The sequence below is a fragment of the Chinchilla lanigera genome, unplaced genomic scaffold (assembly GCF_000276665.1).
Source record: "Chinchilla lanigera isolate Chin_1 unplaced genomic scaffold, ChiLan1.0 scaffold00009, whole genome shotgun sequence".
Lineage (NCBI taxonomy): Eukaryota > Metazoa > Chordata > Mammalia > Rodentia > Chinchillidae > Chinchilla > Chinchilla lanigera.
In genome coordinates this window covers 22,791,636-22,809,772 of record NW_004955410.1, presented here as the reverse complement: position 1 = coordinate 22,809,772, position 18,137 = coordinate 22,791,636, and the positions used below count along the sequence as shown (strand labels likewise).

The 18,137-nt window shown below is 38.2% G+C and overlaps 1 protein-coding gene across 2 annotated transcripts in view; it reads left to right on the top strand.

Annotated features, from left to right (window-relative positions):
• The window catches only part of Macc1 (metastasis associated in colon cancer 1), a 117,044-nt gene that overhangs the window by 84,789 nt on the left and 14,118 nt on the right, over positions 1-18,137 (top strand). For both annotated transcript variants that reach the window (XR_001232741.1, XM_013510573.1), the window contains exon 8: positions 17,698-17,849. Coding sequence is in view for 1 of the 2 variants with exons in the window: in XM_013510573.1 (XP_013366027.1) it covers positions 17,698-17,829 (132 nt within the window). In the remaining variant the exon portion in view is untranslated. The remainder of the gene's footprint in view (positions 1-17,697; positions 17,850-18,137) is intronic.

The following is an 18,137-nucleotide window of genomic DNA, read 5'->3' as shown; positions in this document are numbered from 1 at the left end:
AGAACTGGGTTTTCCCAGGCTGCAAGAGCTGAGAAGACAGAGACCTTGATAGCTGATCAGTGTAGTAAGATTAAATAAATCCTTTCAGGCTTACGCCTCATTGTGTTTTGAAGTTGTGGTTGGGAATTTTAAGAAGAGTTTTAAAAACTGAAAAACATGATCTCTGTCACTTAAGTATGAAACAATGGTTTAAATATTCATGTATACAAAGATACTTTATAATCTTATAATAAGTCCTTCCAGGGGAATTTTAAACTCATGGCCAAACATTCTGTCCTTATAAATTTATTTTAATATTTTTACAAATTGTTTCTACTTTTCTAAATTTTATATTTTTCTTACTATAATGGATTTTTGTAATCAGAAGAGATGAACTTGGTAATCATGAATCGCCTGTATTTGACAGAAAGTCAATGGAATTAATAAGGTACTTGCAGCCTACTCTTGACATCATTAAAAGTAACAGAACCTATTAATCTAAAGCTTCTTTAACCATTTCAAAAGTGGGGAAAGGTTGGACAGTTCTTTCACTTCCTCGGACTTTTCATGTAAGCACACACGAATTGGGATGAGACTTGAATTCAGTCCCTAGCTTGCAATGTGACAGTTTTTCTGTATAAACCACAGATCCACTACATCTTTAGGTGAACGTCTTCATATGAAGCGAGAAGATTCATCCAGCTCTGTGTCACTGACAATTCCTACCAACAGTAGCTACAGCACACACTCATGTCCTGTACTGGAGAAAATACTAATATAAACTCTGAATACAAAGATAAGTAAGTTTCTGGAAGAAACAAAATGCTCAATCGATGGATGGAGTTGGGTTGAAAAATGTTTTTGCTAGTAAGCAGCTTTGTTATATGAACATACAATAGAGAAAAATATATTTAAATTGTACAGTGCTATAATTGGGACTTTTAAAGCTTAAATCTCCATATGGTGCTACTTTAAAAGATAATTTTGGCAATGTTTAATGCCTAAGGAATATCTGAGATAATATAAAAGGAAAACAATGAAATAATTATGTCGCTGGAGGCTTTTCTAATTAAAATAGATTTTTTCTATTTATATATACATAATTCTCTCCTCCCAATTTCTGTATGAAGGTTCCTCCTATATAGCATGGGTAGAGTGAGGTAAAATCATACAACCCAAAGATTAAATGTCACTGTCATGCTAAGTCAGAGGATTTAAAGATTTTTCCTCAGAAAAAAGTAACATGGTTTATTGCATGCATATTTACTGGTCCAAAGCACACAAAAAAGAGACTACCTATACACAGAGAGCTAAAAATCACTTTATATATTATTCCTACTTAAAGTAAAAGAACTTTGTTATATGTCAATAAGTCTAAAGTGATTTTAATTGTAAAACTAATTAAATAATTAAGATATCTGTGTATCTTTTTTTTTTTTTTTGGTACCGAGAATCAAACTCATTACCTCAAGTTTGCCAGGCAAGTGCTTATGCCACTGAGCTATATCCCCAGCCCATGTGTATCATTTAAAGTGTAAATCTAGTCAAGTAAAAGTGGCTTAACAAAATTTGAGATATTTATTCAATATATTAGGATATTTTTGTAAAAATGTATACAATGGTGCACATCTGCAAAGAAACCTTCAGCGAAGCCTTCTTTTTACTCACCTGTTATTTGTTGAACTTGAATTTATTTCTCCTCATTGAAAAATTATTTTAACCAATGGATAAGTGTAAGTATCGGTATGCCTCTTTCATTTTAAATTACAAAATGGTTATAAAGAGGCCAGGTGGTCTCTTTCTGATGAGCAATTCTACATCGAGAGAGATTGTGACTGAGGAAGGGTGATAAAGTCAACAATCTGACTTTGATATTGACATGCCAGATCTCAACTTCTCCCATCATTTCTTGTTGATTGTTTTTGGTGTGTGACATGGAGAATCTCTCACTTCCTTTTTCCTTTTTGTCCCTGAGTACAGATTTTAAATGTTCCTTACACTTAAGCCCACTATTAAACACTTGTAATGCACTAGGACATTTAATGTACTCCTATAATTATGATTAGTAGTTGAAAATCAAATCTCAGTTAAACTAGAATTACTTCTTACAGTTATACTAGAATTACTTCAGCTGGTTCTAAGAAACTCAGTCTTTAAAAAGGAATTTAGACTTGGCAAATTTGGTGTAATGTTAACCTTACATATATTAAGTTAAATGGTATAATAAAATTAGCTATACAAACCCTTCTTAACATAGCAGAAGAATCCATTCTATGGAAAGAACACCCTTTTAAGTCTCTTTACATTTTTCAGGAAAGGAAAAAAGATGTGAAAAGGAGACAGTGAATGGTTTCATCATGTTCTTATGAAAAGAGGCTCTTTTTGGACATGTCTTTCTGTTGTTTTTTTTAATCCTTTTTTTCTTTTATCTCATCAATAATAAGATGGAAATTAACTGTTCATTTTCCCCAGGTTAGATTTAATAATACTTAAGACTTCTTGTTTTTCCCAGCTACTAAGAAACTTCAGCTAGAACAAAGACTGCAAACCTAAGTTAAAATTGTCATTTAGCAGTCTTCTGGGAGCTGTTGTCAGAAAACTTACTTCAAATTGGCTCAAGCACGAAGAATTTAGAGTCCCTCACAAATGAAAATTCCAGGGGTAGTGTCAGGCTTATAAGAGTATAACCGAATATGTGTTCAGGTGTTGATTTATTTTTTCCTTGCTTAGCTTTTGATTACGTTAGTTTCATCCTCGGGCTGCCCTTGGTGCGCCCAGCACCTCTGCATTGGCCCTTCCTGGTGACAAGATGGGTGCAAGATCCCTATCCTCACATACACTCATGCTTCAGTTTCGGGGTGCTCCGGCCTGGTACTGTGTCAACCTGGCTACACTAAGCAGTGTTTCTCAGAGTTCCCGTCACTGGTCAGAACTGGCCTCAAGAGAAAGGTGTACAAGATTAGCAAGTCATTTCTGTTCTTGCAAAGTGGATGGAGGTCAGGCCCTGCTGCAGCTGCTGACCCAGCTTGTTGGACAGGGGCAACAGAATGATCCACAGTTGCAGTTTTCCTGGGATCCCGCCAGTCTCCTCCAAATCCTGGCCAGGAATGAGTGCAGCCCTTTCTTCAGCGAGCTCCCAGTCCTGTAGCTATTCATAGCAATGGAGCTGGATTTGTGGAGGGGCAGCCAGGGGCACACTGTCTGACAAGTGCAAGTTTTTGTCTGTTTTTTCTTTCCTTCACTTTGACCTATAACTCCAGGTTCAGCACCAGAGATGGACAAAAGAACCAGACCTGAGACTGACTAGCATTCACAAAAGGGTCAAAGATGGGTTAGATCTATGGAATAAACCCTCATTACTGCTAATGGTGCTTCTCCAGTGCAACCCAGACTAACAGGGAAAGTACTTTCTGATAGCTCATGAGTGGTCTCACCCTGATTGGGCAGTTTAGGTTTAGAGTGCATCCCTCAGCCAGTCACTGACAGCTGTCATCAGTGGCCCTTTGATTGGTGGAAAATCATGATCCTCTCTTAGTAACTCAGCACCCAATACAGATCACTGGGTACCAGAATTCAGAGGTTGTTGGTCACCAAGCGAAATCAGAGTCTGTTCCCGGAAGAGAACAGACTGGACGGTGAGAAGTCTAACAAATGTATTGTGAGATTAACCTCAGAATCATTTCCTGGACCAGAAAACCTTTTTCTTTCCCCTGTCAAATGTAATTCAGAGTCCTTTGCAGGAACCTGGGCAATGGGCCTGGTTCTATAAACTTCTGCACTAAATCAAATGCTAAATAAATGGAACTTCGCAAGCAATACCATATCTGTCCTCTGAATACCAATTCATAAATTGCTGCTGATATGAGAGAACCATTTAAAACTGCCTGGAAGCTACAGGTGCACCTGGCCAGGAGGGACTGGGGAGAGATCTCCTATTACTTTGCTTACTCCAGCAGGACTTGCTGCTAAAAAGGAGCTGATGGGTAAAGGAGGGAGGAGGAGTTCCCAGAATGCCTGATTCAGGAAGTGGAGAGGGCAGGATCTGGGGTCACGACCTAGAGGTGAAAAGATCTTTCAACATTTTCTGAATGAAAAAGTAAGAGAGCAGATTCAAGGTCAGTTGTATTTCTGTCTTTCTCAACCATCTGACTTTTCACTGTAACCTTTATCTCATATTTTGAATAAATAATAACCCTGAAGCTTGCCAAAGGAGAAAGTAGAAGAGCAGTAGCAAAGTGAATGAGATGGTTCTAAAACATTGTAGAAAAATAGGCAAAATAAAAGGGATGCGACAGAAAAAGGTGCTTTCTTTTTTCCTTATACATAACAACTTTTTAAAGGTACAGCTTCCATATAATGTAACTCACTCTTTTCATTTTAAGAGCCTGTAATCATTTTTCCTTAATATATGTTTCCCATTTAATGTCTGATTATATTCGTAATTTACTCTACATGGAGAAATCTTCAGAAGGGAATATTATGTTGTTTTTCGTGAGTGGTTTGTGAACTAATAGATTAGTAATCAAAGTGATTGGTGAAAGGAAGGACAGAGAACACTTGAAATTATTTCTAAAGCTCTTTTCAAGAGCTCTTACTGATAGTTTGGAAAGAAAAATATCTGTAGTTCTCTTGTCACATCTTGGAGAATTTTGTGTTTATTTCCATTTTGATTACTAAGAAGTTACTGTGTGTTTAGATCCAGTGTTAGAGCTGCAGACCCACTCCAAGTAATGGATCCCTGGGTTCGTGCCGAGAGCAAGTTTAAAAATCTATCTTTAATGAGAGGTCTATTTTTGACCAGTTAGTAAGTTCTGTGTTTATTTACGAGAAAACTGCTTTAGTTTACTAAGGCTGCCATAACAAAGTACTACACATTGGGTGGCTTAAACAGCGGAAATTTATTTTCACAGAGCTCTGGAGGCTAGAAATAAGATCAAAGTTTTGGCAGGTTTTGTTCCATCTGAAGACTGTGAGGGAAGGATTTGTCCCTGGCCTTTCGCCTTCACTTATAGATGACTGTCTTCTCCCTGAGTTTTTACACGGCTTTCACTCCATGCATTCCCATGCCCCTAATCGCCTTTCAAAGGACTCCAGTCATTGAATTAGTGATCTCATTTTAACTTAACTTCCTAGTGGAATTAATTTCTTCTGGAGAGACCATCCCTCTAAATACATTCACATTCTTAAGCACTAAGCTTAGTACTTCTACATAGAAATTTTGGGCAGGGGATACAATTCAACTCATAACAAAAATGATTTGGTAAATTTTTATTTTTGTAGCTACTAAAATCAACTAACCAGCTATTTCAACTACTTTGGTCAAATATTTATTCTACTTTTTTTCCCTTCAGTATGAGGGTTGAACCAGGGCTTTCATACTGGGCTGCGTCCCCAGCCTTCTATTTATTTAGCTAGGCAGCTGGATCCTGCTCTGCCTCAGCATTCCAGGGTGCTGGATTTACGAATGTATGCCACCATGCTGGCCTGGCCAAACAATTTCTAAACAACCCTTCAATAAGTCTCCTAAAATTTTGCATCTCCTCTCTCTTTCACCAGAAAATCCTAGATGCCCGGGAAATATAGGGCACTCCAGAACCCCGGGGTGTTCAAAGTTACAGAGAATTGGCCAAGCCAGAGAGCTAGAACTGTGTCACTACAATGTTCTTCAACCTCAAGCATGACACACAAACAGTGCTTATTAAAATTAATGATAAACAACATTGGTGTAGATAATGCACAGTTGTAGGTAGTTTTCCAGAGCTTTACTTTTACAATACCACCTGAGGCCTGCAGGGGGGAAATGATCTTTAGAGAGATGAGGGACTATGAAGACACAGTCTAATGGACTGAATGTCGTAGATGGTAACTACGACATGAATCTTGTTACCCTTTGACTTTATTTTTTAATTGATGACACTGAAGCAAATGTTCCTACTGAGTAAAGCAAAACTATAGAAAGCTTAAATCACTCTTAAATCACCCTGAGCAAAGCACCTGAGAGATTGGTCTTGAACAGTGTGGAGGATGGGAGTGAAATCTTCTGAGAAATCCAGATAAATCATGGTAAAGGATTTGAGAAAAGAGGCTTAAATAATATATATCTGAGAACGGCAATTTAAAAGAGAATGTTAAAAGCTTTCCAGTACCATTTTTAGGTCTTTTATGTATGGTTAGGGTCAACAAACTTTCCTGGTTTGCCCAAGATTGAGGGATTCCTGAGACATAGAATTTTAAGTGCTAAAACCAGAAAAAAAAAAATCTCAGACACCAAAAACAGTTGGCTACTCTTAAAAACAAGACGCTAAAAGCCACTGTTAAAAGTAAAAGGATAACACTTTACATCCTGATCAGGCACTTTGCATGGTAGCTCAAGTGCCCACCATAGTAAACCTACGAGAGGAAAGGGGCATGGAGTTTTTGTAAGTGAAGGGAATAAAAAGAAGAACCAGAATGTATAAGAATTGAATTAGTTATAAAGTGCACAAATAGAGACATACTAAAAATAAAACTTGTGGCTGAAGATTTGAGCTAACAAAGCTCTTCCCCTCTGATGTGTGTGCACTTTGCAAGGATATATAAGAGCTTGTTACTCAGTTATCAGTCTCTCTGACTGCAAAACTACTGAATTATTAATTTAGTTAAAGAACAGATAAAGCAATGAAAATGATTTGTGCCTACATACCTAATAGGTTAATGAAAGTGGGTAGATACTTTAGCTTATGAAAACCAGCATCAGGCATATTTGTCAGCACAGTAAATTTTTAAAAGTTGAGAGCCAGTGAAACACTTTTTCCATGTTTGTAAAGCATCTTTGGATATCAGACCCCAATAGTGACTTAATATGGATGTACATTTCACAGTTATCAGCTAACCCATCAGTTACCATTTATGGAATGCTTATTGTTTGTTTGTTTGTTTTTGTGTTTTCTTCCGGTACCAGGAATCAAACTCACGACCGTGTACTTGCCAGGCAGGCTCTGTGCCGCTGAGCTAAATCCCCAGCCCCCTATGGAATGCTTATTTATGCCAAACCTGACACCACATGCCTAAGCAATGATTTACACATATTTAAACGAGAGGTAATGGTTTTAATTATAACAATCCAGCCAATGTGAGTCCCCTTATTCCCTGCTTTTATTTTCTGTCATCCTCTTTCCCTTCATTCTTCTCCTTTTCCTCTTCCTTTTTTCCTCAGCAGCAGAAAGAGTAGGCACAAACCTAGTGTTTTGTAATACAACATGTGAAGTTAACACTCATGTGAAAACCATTTTTGTTACAGTTCTATCATGTCTAAAGCACAATGCATGGTATGATGTGACTAAAAATAACCTCATTTTTAGGTATTTTCAATATAGTGGAGGAGCTAAGCTTGAAAACAAAAATCAAGCTATTCAATCAATGTGGTCAAATTTTCATGTACACAGGCCTTGAATCAATGCTCTCTCTATGTCAAAGGATTTACAAAACACGGCACATTAAAGTAGAGACATCTGTTGTCATTAATGAACCTCATTCCTCTTGCTGCCCTTGTGGTTTTGTGGCATAACAACAGACGCACTTGTGTTAACTGTAAATTCTTTTGTGTATTTACATTCTGCTAGGCTCAAGGCTCATCTGGCAGTTAAGTTCAACATTGCACTTAGTAGGAACGGCAGAATTCAAGTCTTTTCTTCTCTCTGGACTACTTCTTAAATTTCATTTTCCTCGGTCCTGGGAATGCACAGTCAGCACCATCGACCAGCTTTCCTGCCTTCTCAGCCCTTATTTGTATATTAATAGCTTCTGTATTATTTAGCAGCCGGACACACCTGCAAATGGAAAGTTTCTAAAATCCTATGCGAGGTTCCTTATTAAATATTACAGTGACAGTTACATTAATGCACTCCTTAGTTCTTTAGGGCAAAGGGCACTTGGAAAGCAGCATTTAAAGCTCTGGGTAAATTCAGGAATCTATCAGTAAGTACTGACTCCACAGAATGAACCCAAGTTTACTGGCAGCGCTCTTAGATTAATAAAAGAGATAGTATTTCCAAAACATTCCAGTGTTTAAAAGAGTCTTAGCATAACTGTAACCCTAACTAAACAATGCTCAAGTAGAAATAGTTCTACCATTGAGTTCTTCACAAAGAAAAGACTTTGAAAGCAGTCCAGTCATGACTAACTGAAGATATGACTTTGACAGAGTTGGTTCTTCTTTAGTAAAAAACCAAACATTTCTATGATTGAGGATATAAGAAAAACACTTTCTGAACATCATAACTGGAAAAATTTCTTGGAGCACCAAAGGTCAATATGTATCTCCAAAACACTGTACTCAATAAAACTGGATACTACAAAAGCATATCTATGAAAGGATTATCTAAGATTAAATATTGTGTGAGACTGATTACAAAGGATGGCCTATTCCAATCAGTTCACAGCTGCAGTAGTTTTTTTAACAAAAATCTGTAATCTGATAGATTTTTGATACCTTTATTTACAAAAAAACCTTTTCATACAAAGCACATTTCATTGTTTAAAGTTATTTATTGAAAGAATTTAATAAAATGATGACTTTGAATTTTGTTATTGTCATTTTATGTTACCTTTGACTGTAATGATGGATTGAATTAATGTAACTATGCTTCTTTTTTAGAGGTGCCTGAATCAATAGTGTGATTTTCAAGATAGGTAATCTCACTCGTGAAGAAATTTGTGTGAATACCAGTCACAATCATGTTGAGTGTAATGATACTGACCCATGGAATATTTAATACTTTATCATGTTACTGGGTTTTGGGGTGCTGGAGTCTCCTTCTGGAGGTAGTTTTAGGGTTTTTTTTTCTGTCTTTTTTTTTCCTCAGCAAAGAATTGCTCAAGACAAGGTCAAAGTAGCAAAAGTAGGCCCAGTAAAAGTAGGAAAAGAAGTACATCCTACAGCATGAGGTCAGCCCACCATGATGAGCAAACACACCAGAAAACCTCAATGTAGATGTTAGTTTGTGTCACCCACTCTCAGGCTGACATCAGGCCTAGGTCGTCTATGGGAAACCTGCTCGAGTTCTCCCAAGAAGTCTACATGCAGGGCTTTGGGAACTGTTCTGAGCAAGAGTCCTAGGATTTTGTAATTAACAGATCATACCTACTTTCTCAGCCAGCTTTGCCATGCCCTAATCTCCTGCCTCAACCAGAAGTCTGTATACAATCAGAAAATCTTACAATTAAAGAAACCCACCTGTTGATCACCTAGATTTTATTTCAATATGTTAGGCATTAAAAAACTCATCTTCCCGAAAGACAGGTTACTCTATTTTTGAACATTTCACTTTTTACACAAGCCTGCCCCTACTTGATCCCAAATCTACCTTTTGTACTTCATTCATTCATCCACTCATTCATTCATCATTTAGTAAATACAGATTGTCTTATCTGAGTCATTAACTACTAGTGATAAAAAGGGTAAATGTATTAGTAAACTTTCCTGTTGTTGGGATATAACATCTAACACTCACCATTTAAAAAAGGAGATAATCCTAATTTTAGTATAGACAGCTAAATTAGGTAGAAATAATATAGGTAGTCAGACAAGGATAGGCCTTCAAGGGAGTCAGTATAAAAGATGAGAATGTATCAAAACTGTGGGCTGGTGGCACATCGGAGGAGGATTGAAGTTACAATGGCCAGATTTACATACTTCACTAAGGGATAATGGAAGCTTGAGATTATTGATACTAGCTTTTTGAGATTTCTTGTATAAATAAACCATTGTCTCATCAGGGGTGGACTGCTGTGTGTTGCACAGGTCTCAGTGTTTCTGGGGTAAAAATGGTGAGAGGATCAAGAAATAAAGAGACAAAAGGTGAGGTCAGGTGGAGGCTCCTCTCTCTGCAGATGGGAGGAAAGGAACTGCTCAACCACTATAGGGGTGTTTATTTAGACATTTGACAATGCCAGTATCACATGACACAGAGTTGCCTAATTGATTAATGGCTGGCATATCTCAGGCAAGATGTTTCTCTGGACTGAAGCAGATTGATTGCCTCAGGCACTCTTCATTCTTGGACTGGCCTTGCCTCGCCCACACACATGTGACCAATTTCCAGCCTCAGCTACTCCCTACAGAGCACCATCCTCTCTTACTAAGACTAAGACTACTAAAACTGAGGCTAAAGACAAGATGAAAACTGTATGTAGATTCTTGACCAAGGTTTATGATGTCGTCCATATGCCCTTTCTACTATTGGATCAATATTTGCCAAGCAGCTATACTTGTAATCTCATTGGTTGATTATAGTTTTGACCCACATTGTACCCAGCTTTTGGTTTTGCTCTATAAAACTTTTTCAGAGAAGTGGGCTTATTGGCAACCTATTCAGGATGCCTCCTGTCTCTCAGGAGCTATTTCTGTTCCCCATTCTTATTCCCTAATAAATTTTCATACTGTTAACTTCTGTTGTTCTTTAGAATTCAATTTTCAACTTTAGGGAACATGAACTCGGGGTATCTGCCATCTAGCAGGTTGGAATTTATACATTTTCCTCCCTATATCAATTTGACTTATGGCTGTAGGGAGTTCAGTCCGTGATCTGATAGCTTTGAGGCAGAAACATTGTGGCAGAAGGGCATGATACAGCTAAGATGCTTAATTCATGGTGACCATGAAGCAGAGGGTGCCAGGAGGAAAAGGGTGAGAGATCAGATATGTACCCCAGGACGTGCTTTCAGGACTCATGCAGGCACACTGGCGTTATGCTCCGCTAATTCCCCCAGGCAGATCCCACAGCTGATCAAGGTGGCACTCCACCTTACCCATCACAACAGATGAGACACTCTCATTGTTCTTAGGGATTTTGCAGTCACTGGGAGGAAATGACTCCAGTATTCCCCTTCCACAAGCACTTCTTTATACATCTGGGGACAACTATCATTCTCTCAAACCTCTACATTTCTTGAACAGGTTGAGACTTCCCAAAGGAAGTCTCTTAATTTCATATAAAGCATCTCCAGGTCCTTCATTACCTATGTTACTTCTTCTAGATTACCCTTTGTCTTTTTCATGTACTATATTTGCCCCAGTACTAAACCCAATGTCATGGGGAAGTCCAGAATACACTCCTCTATTCAGTCGTGTGTTTAAGAAGCTTCTTTATTCCCTTTTATGTGTTAGACAAATGTGAACATGATTGTAATTCCTGTCTTTGAGAAGTTTATATTCTAAAGGAAGTTCTAGAATAATTGAACAAGAGAATTCTCTCCCTGTGCGAAACAGAGTTTCATTTTCCATCTGTGCTCTAGAGATAAGGAAATGGATTTTGATAAGCTTCTGACTTGTGTCTTTTATGTTAGTTGAAGGAGTTGTAGCCCCACGCACAGGCGCAAACATAACGAATTCACTGTGTTAAGCACTCTCTGCACCTGAATACCTCTGAGGTATGACATAAATTGCAAAATACTTTTTCATAATATAGCAAAAATGGCATGAGTGCAACATAAACCCCCAGTGTTGTGATAAATCACAGAAAACTGGTAGATTTCCAATGAGTATTAGTTGAAAAATAAAAGAGAACAAGCACATATTTATTAGAGAACCAATAGACTTACATGATGGCACAATTATGATTTAATTAATAACATTTTGCTTTTGTTTCTCTTTCTCCTCCCCAGTAGGGACACCTGTGTCTGTGACACAGACTCTCAGTGATGTTTGAATAAAAGCATGCTTTTCTGCCCTTTTTCTCTTTAAAGGAAACTTCCTCTCTCCCTTGTACTCTGTGTTAACCTCTTCATTATTTTTTGGTTTTTGAGCCAGAGTCTCCTTATGTAGCCCAACCTCACTATGTAGCCCAGGCTGGTCTCCAACTTGTGGCTCCTCCTACCTCAGACTCCCAAACGCTGGGATTACAGATTTGTGGCACCACACCTGGCTAACCTCTTTATTTTGAAAGTAGTTTTTCCTTGTACTACAAAAGGAATTAATGAACAAAATAGCTTCAATCACTGATTAACTCATTCACCTACCCATGCTGTTTATTCACTAAACTATTTATATAAATTCAGAGCCTGGTCCATCTTTGGAAAGTAGTTAATTTTTGTGGAATGTATGAATAAATGGATGAGCACCTACCCACTCAACCAATTTCATTTCTCCATAGATTAGGATATGTGTGGGCTTATTAGGCAAGTACAAACCAGGGCTTACTGCATTTGGATGGAACTCTAAAAGTCTGTGAAGGAAATATGACATCGACAGCATAGGGACATAAAAGAGTGTACCATTACAATAGATGGCCACCGGATCATATCAGTGACAGGAATATGGCCTCTACCATGGTTGTCAAGTGCCTTCATGTTATACCCCTAACCAAGACAGGGCATTACAGAAGGCTATTTGATGAATTTTAATGTTCCCTTGTGATTTTTCATGATCATTTTGAAGATACTGCATTGCCACTACATACTACTGTATTTCAGTGTTGTTATTAAAATTTTAAGTGTCACTCCTGCCACTGTGAGGTCTGCTTTCAGTTCAGACACCATTTGGGAGTGGCTCTCCCCAGGAAAGGTGTGCATGCAGGATTTGTGACCCTACAGCCCCCAAGAATGATGGAGGAAAGGGCACAGGTGTTTAGGTTGGTGAGCAGTGATGCCAAGTTGATACAAGAGGAAGCTGCCATGTCCAGGGGATAAATGCTTAGATGGCTAAGATGAAAATCTGTTGGAGTGATCTACTGTCAAGTGTTACTCTTGTATATATTTTAGGGAACTGTATAAGCAGAAATTGAAAAGTAAAGTCCACACACAGCAAAGTTATCAATCTCTAGAGAAAATTACAATATGGAAAGCAAAACAGATGGGAGGAATTCAGGGAGGACTAAAACAGAAGCTTACCTGGTTATCATTATTATCTTACTATGAAAACCCTTGGAAAAATCAGAGTAATTGCAGAAATTTGAGATAAGTAATTAGAAGGATATATTTTTATGCCAAACATAACTCAATGGTACTATAAATGGGGTATGATGAATTCCAAAGTTCTTCAAAAGAAACTTCACCTCTTCTCAGAATGTATTATACTGAATATCAAAGTTTACATAATATATTGGGGTTGTTTTGTCAATATAGATCACAGTGAAGGGTAAATAAGTGCATTGTGTAGAGTGACACACAGAAGATCTGATGGCAGGAGGTTACTTCCATAGAGAATGTCTGGTTACCTTTTAGACACTGTGTCCCCAAACCAGAACATTTAGAACTTTCTTTTCCTGCTCAACACTTATGCTACCAGGCCTATCACCAGAACCAGAATACATGGTAGAAAGGATGACCGACCCCAGGAGTGCAAAGCCAGGCAACAGGTAGGGTCTCTGTAGAAGACTGGCACAAAGGCTGAGCATCTGTGGATGGTGAGGCCGAGACCCCAAGACACAAGTTTTTCTTTCCTTAGATTGCAAAGATGGATACTTGATGCATATGAAGTACTAGATGCAAGTCTTTTGTTCTTGGTTATTAGTTTTCCAGGGCTACCATAACAAAACACCACAGACAGAGTGACTGAAATGATGCTTACTTCCTCACAGATCTGGAGGTTGAAAGTCCAAGATCAGAGTGTCAGCAGTTTTGTTCTCTCCTGAAGTCTCCTTCCTTCTCTTGTGGAAGGTTGTGCCCTTAATGCCTCCTACCAGCTTGTCCCTCTGTACACCCACAACCCTGTTGTCTCTGCTTCTTGTTAAGATACCAGTCATCTTCGATTAGGTCCCTGCTCTAAGGGTCTCATTTAAACTGAATTTCCTCCTTGAAGACTTTGGCTCTGAATGCATTTTTATATTCTGAGGTACTGAAGATTGGAACCTCAGATTGTGAATTTGGAGGGACACTATTCAGCCCATAACATTGCCATGTGTGGCATTCAAAAGATGAGTTTAATACACAAGCAAAGATGTACCCAAACCCTAGGCAGTATCTGTACTTAGTGTTGAGAATATTCTCCAGGTGCCAGTATAGTAGCTAAGATATAGAGATTTTACTATGGGCCACACTGCCCTCCTACCAGGGACACATGGCTGGGATTACCACATAGAATTGTCAGTCCCAAGTATAGATGATCCAGGTTCACCTAATCACTGTTATCTTTGAGCAGTTCTGAATTATAAATCTTTCTAGATACTGTTATAGAAATCTAGGTTGCATCACCCTAACTTCAATATTTCATGTAGATAATAATAGCCAAGGAGACCACATCAAATGCTGGGTCACATCCCTGGGAAGAACACAAGATTCATGAGGCTTATTTATGTCTTTCAATGCTTATCCATTTGACTTGGCATTCTGAAAGGCAAGCTTCTATCTAACTTTTTGTGTTGGTGCTCTATAATGGATGCTGTTTGTTTAGATAGAGGCACATTAAAATAAATAGTAGTTTAAAGATTTAAGTTTCAGCATATTTTCAATCTCTCATTGCTCTGAAATTAAGATGTTAATATAAACAAAAGTGACTTATAAGCAATTTTACTATGTATAAGATTTACTATGTATAATCAAAAGTGATTTATAAGCGATTATACTATATATATCAAAAGTGATTTATAATTAAGTGATACACCTGCAAATCATCACTTTATGGTGGTCTTGCCTCTGGAGCTACTTCTGTCGGTCATGCAGCATCTGGGTGAGTTAAAGCGTACCATGGTTACTGATCTTTTTCAGTTTCCTACATTTGATCAATCTTTCCCCTTATTTAAAAAAATTTGAACCATACATTTTATATAAGAGGGCAATAGAGATCCAGAAACCCCCCAGAAAAAGCCACTGAGCTATTAAAATTACTTACAATTGCTCATGTTCTAGCCACACAGAACAGGTAAGGGAAATGAGAAATTTGTGTTAAATGTAATAATATGCCTGGAGGAGTTAGTTTCTGGGACTAAAAGTATGAATAATGCAACACGTTGGAAGTGCAAAGTCATTTGTCTTTAAAGGGAAGATGTTGGCAGGAAAGCTGGAGTGGCAAGTGGACGACCTGTAAAGAAGTTTTGTGGGCTGCAAGATTTCAAGAGAAAGGAAGGGGAACGACTCCCACTGGCATTTCCTCAGGCCACAACTCAGAGCTGGGCTGAGAGAAGATAAAGAGGTTTCATAAGCACAGGAGGCAGGTGGGGAGAGGAGTACTGGAGACTTGCGGTGGTGCGGAAGCAGTAAACCTGAGCTGAGATGGACTACGATCTGAGAATACCAATTCCTTACCCTTCTCTAGGCCTCCCTTATCCTAGAATCTCGGGGTGTTTCCCAGCTTGGCTCTCTTCCTCTATTACATGGTATTGTTCATATCACCACTTCAATTTTATGGTGTCAATTTTTCATCTTTAAGAAGTACATCACTTGGGCCGGGTATATAGCTCAGTGGCACAGTGCCTGTCTGTTAAGCACAAGGTCCTCAGTTCAATTCCTGATACCAAAAAAAATTAAAAATAAATAAATAAGGGGCCTGGGGATTTAGCTCAGCGGCACAGCACCTGCCTGGCAAGCACAAGGTCGTGAGTTCGATTCCTGGTACCGGAAAAAAACCAAAACAAAAAACAACAACAACAAAATAAATAAATAAATAAATAAATCCCGCCTTAAAGATGATAAAGCACATTATTTCAAATGTACAAAAGTCTTTGCTTCCCAGAGATCTGTTACTTAAATATCTTTTTGCTTTATGGTCATATCTTAGGCTAACACTTGTCACATATGTCTTAGCACCTAAAGCTATAATTTGTGTGCTTCCTAACTAAAAGCTAAAACAATAACATGGTGCTGAGTAAAGAAAATAAGGTGGCCATTATTCCTTCCCATTAGAGATGGGGAAGGGATGGGCGGCAGAGAGGATGGAAAGCAGTTCAGTAAGTAAGAAAGGAGGAATGGGTTCTGGTTTCTCTGTAGCACAACAGGATAATGAATAAAACAGTCTCACATATTTTTAAATGACTTAAGAGTACGAAAGTTCTGACACATAAAAACCAATATCTGAAGTGATAGAAATGCTTTCTGCACTCGTTTTCTTACTATGCACTACAGATAAATATCAAACCGCCATAATGTACAAAGATTATGTTCCAATGAAAAGTTTTAAAAGACCTCCAAAACCAACAAATCAGAAAATAAAGTGAAAATGGATTCGTACAATAACCTTTCAAAAGTATTTTTCAGCATGCAAGATTATTACATACTATCTGTGATTACACACATTGTTTTGGAGTAATACATGGATGTTTCAGAAGGGTGCTCACACTTAGGAGAGAAAATAGGTGAATACTGAAGCATCAGTGATTTCCATAGTAATTTTCCTTTTTCTCAGTGGACTTTTGAGCCATATGGACCAAATATTAATACCCCCTTTCCATGAAACTAGACTGACTGTGAAAATAAGCAGCCTTGAAAACTAGAAAAAAATGCCAGCCCAATCAGTCTATCCTCACCTTACCTGCCGTCACTCCTCTCTGTAAAGCAGAGGTTTCATATCCAGAGAGATTCAGTATATGTTTAATGATGTTGTTTTTACACATGGACATTTGCATAAACCTTTTGCATACATATATTCTGTATCTTTCTGTATGTTTGAAATACTGTGCAAGTGCAAATAAGTTGAAAATTAAAACAAATACGCAAACAAATCCTAAGCCCTATTTTTCTGCTATGGGCTTCTTTTTCAAACAGAATTTCAAATCATTCACCGCTGTTAGCTAGTATCTCCATTTATTAGTTGAAAATATTCTTTCATCTAACATGAAGGGGTAAAGATATTACCTTAAGCTATTATGTATTACTATTTTATAAGTGATAACATGTTATGGTGGGTGCAACAGGCTAAAAAACTGAAATTGCTATAATTTTCCTGTAAAACATTAAAATTGCACAGAAATTACATATGTGAATTACCTCTGATCTCAGCAGGTGCTTTGTAGTCAAGAAACTCTGGAACTAGGATCAAAAACTGGGTTCTAGCTCTGAAATCAGAGATATAAGAGCAGTTGTTGTCTGTTTACAAGGTGCTTGTGTAGACTGAATTACATAACACAAACACAGCCCTTAGAATAATGCCCAGTGAGTATGAAAGGGTTCAACTCTTTTCTTTGCTGTTAAAAGACTGCTGCCATTCTGTATGCTCAGAATTATGCTGGACTTCTAAAAGCTTATAATAACGGTACTTTGTTTGGGTTTTTCATTTGTAAAACACTTTCACACTATTTCCTCACACCCCAGGATTAAAAAGACATTTACCCTGGTTCAGGGCCTTGAGGAGTCAGCATTGTAGCTGAGATATAAGAAATGAAGTACTTGAGATAATTACTCATCCATATAGTCTCTAAGAAAAGCTAGGTGCAGAGTTCTCAGCCTCAATTCAGCGGAGGGATTCAAGGATCAGACTCATTAGTGTCCAGTCTGGAGCTGGATTAGAAATGATTCAACAAGTAACGTGGGAACCCATCAATTCTCAGTGCCGCTGTTGTCTTAGTCTTTTCTCACCCGCTGTCAGTGCTAATTAATGGAATAGAATAACAAAGTCCTAAGCGATTTCATCATGAACAAGGAAAGCTCTGGGTTATGGGAAGAATCTGATTTAATTATTTACAACCTGAGGAAAGAAGTTTTTAATGCCAAATGTTGCATTCCTCTATTTAAAAGCATGAATTCCATTCATTTCTGAAGCTCCGAGAGTCCTTCCAAATAAGCTATTTACTTTTCATTCCTTTCTTCCAGGAATTCCTGTGCATGCTCATTGCTGAACTCCTGTGCTGTAAGGCGGTGTGCTTGGTCTTATGCTTCTTTTGCCCTCCAAGGAGGACACTGCAGCCCTCACAAAAGGAGGAAGTCAGTCATAAGCAGTCCTAGTGCACAAATCATCTAGAATGGTGAGTGTCTTCTTCCTAGAGAGAAGGGAGCATCCCCTGGAGTGGCAGCCATTATGTCCTTTACGGAAGTAAGAGTATGGCCGAGCAGACCCATTCTCCGGGGCCCGCTGGGCGGTGTGCGGGACTGCAGTAAACACAGGCAAGTGAACCTGGGCTGGCTGCCACCTCCTCTAAACTAACAAGATTGTTTTGGCAAATTACTGAGCTTCTCTGAGACCATTTCCTTATTTGTAAACTAGAAATAACAGTAGACCAACCTACCTATCTTCTTGGGTTGTTGTGTGGATT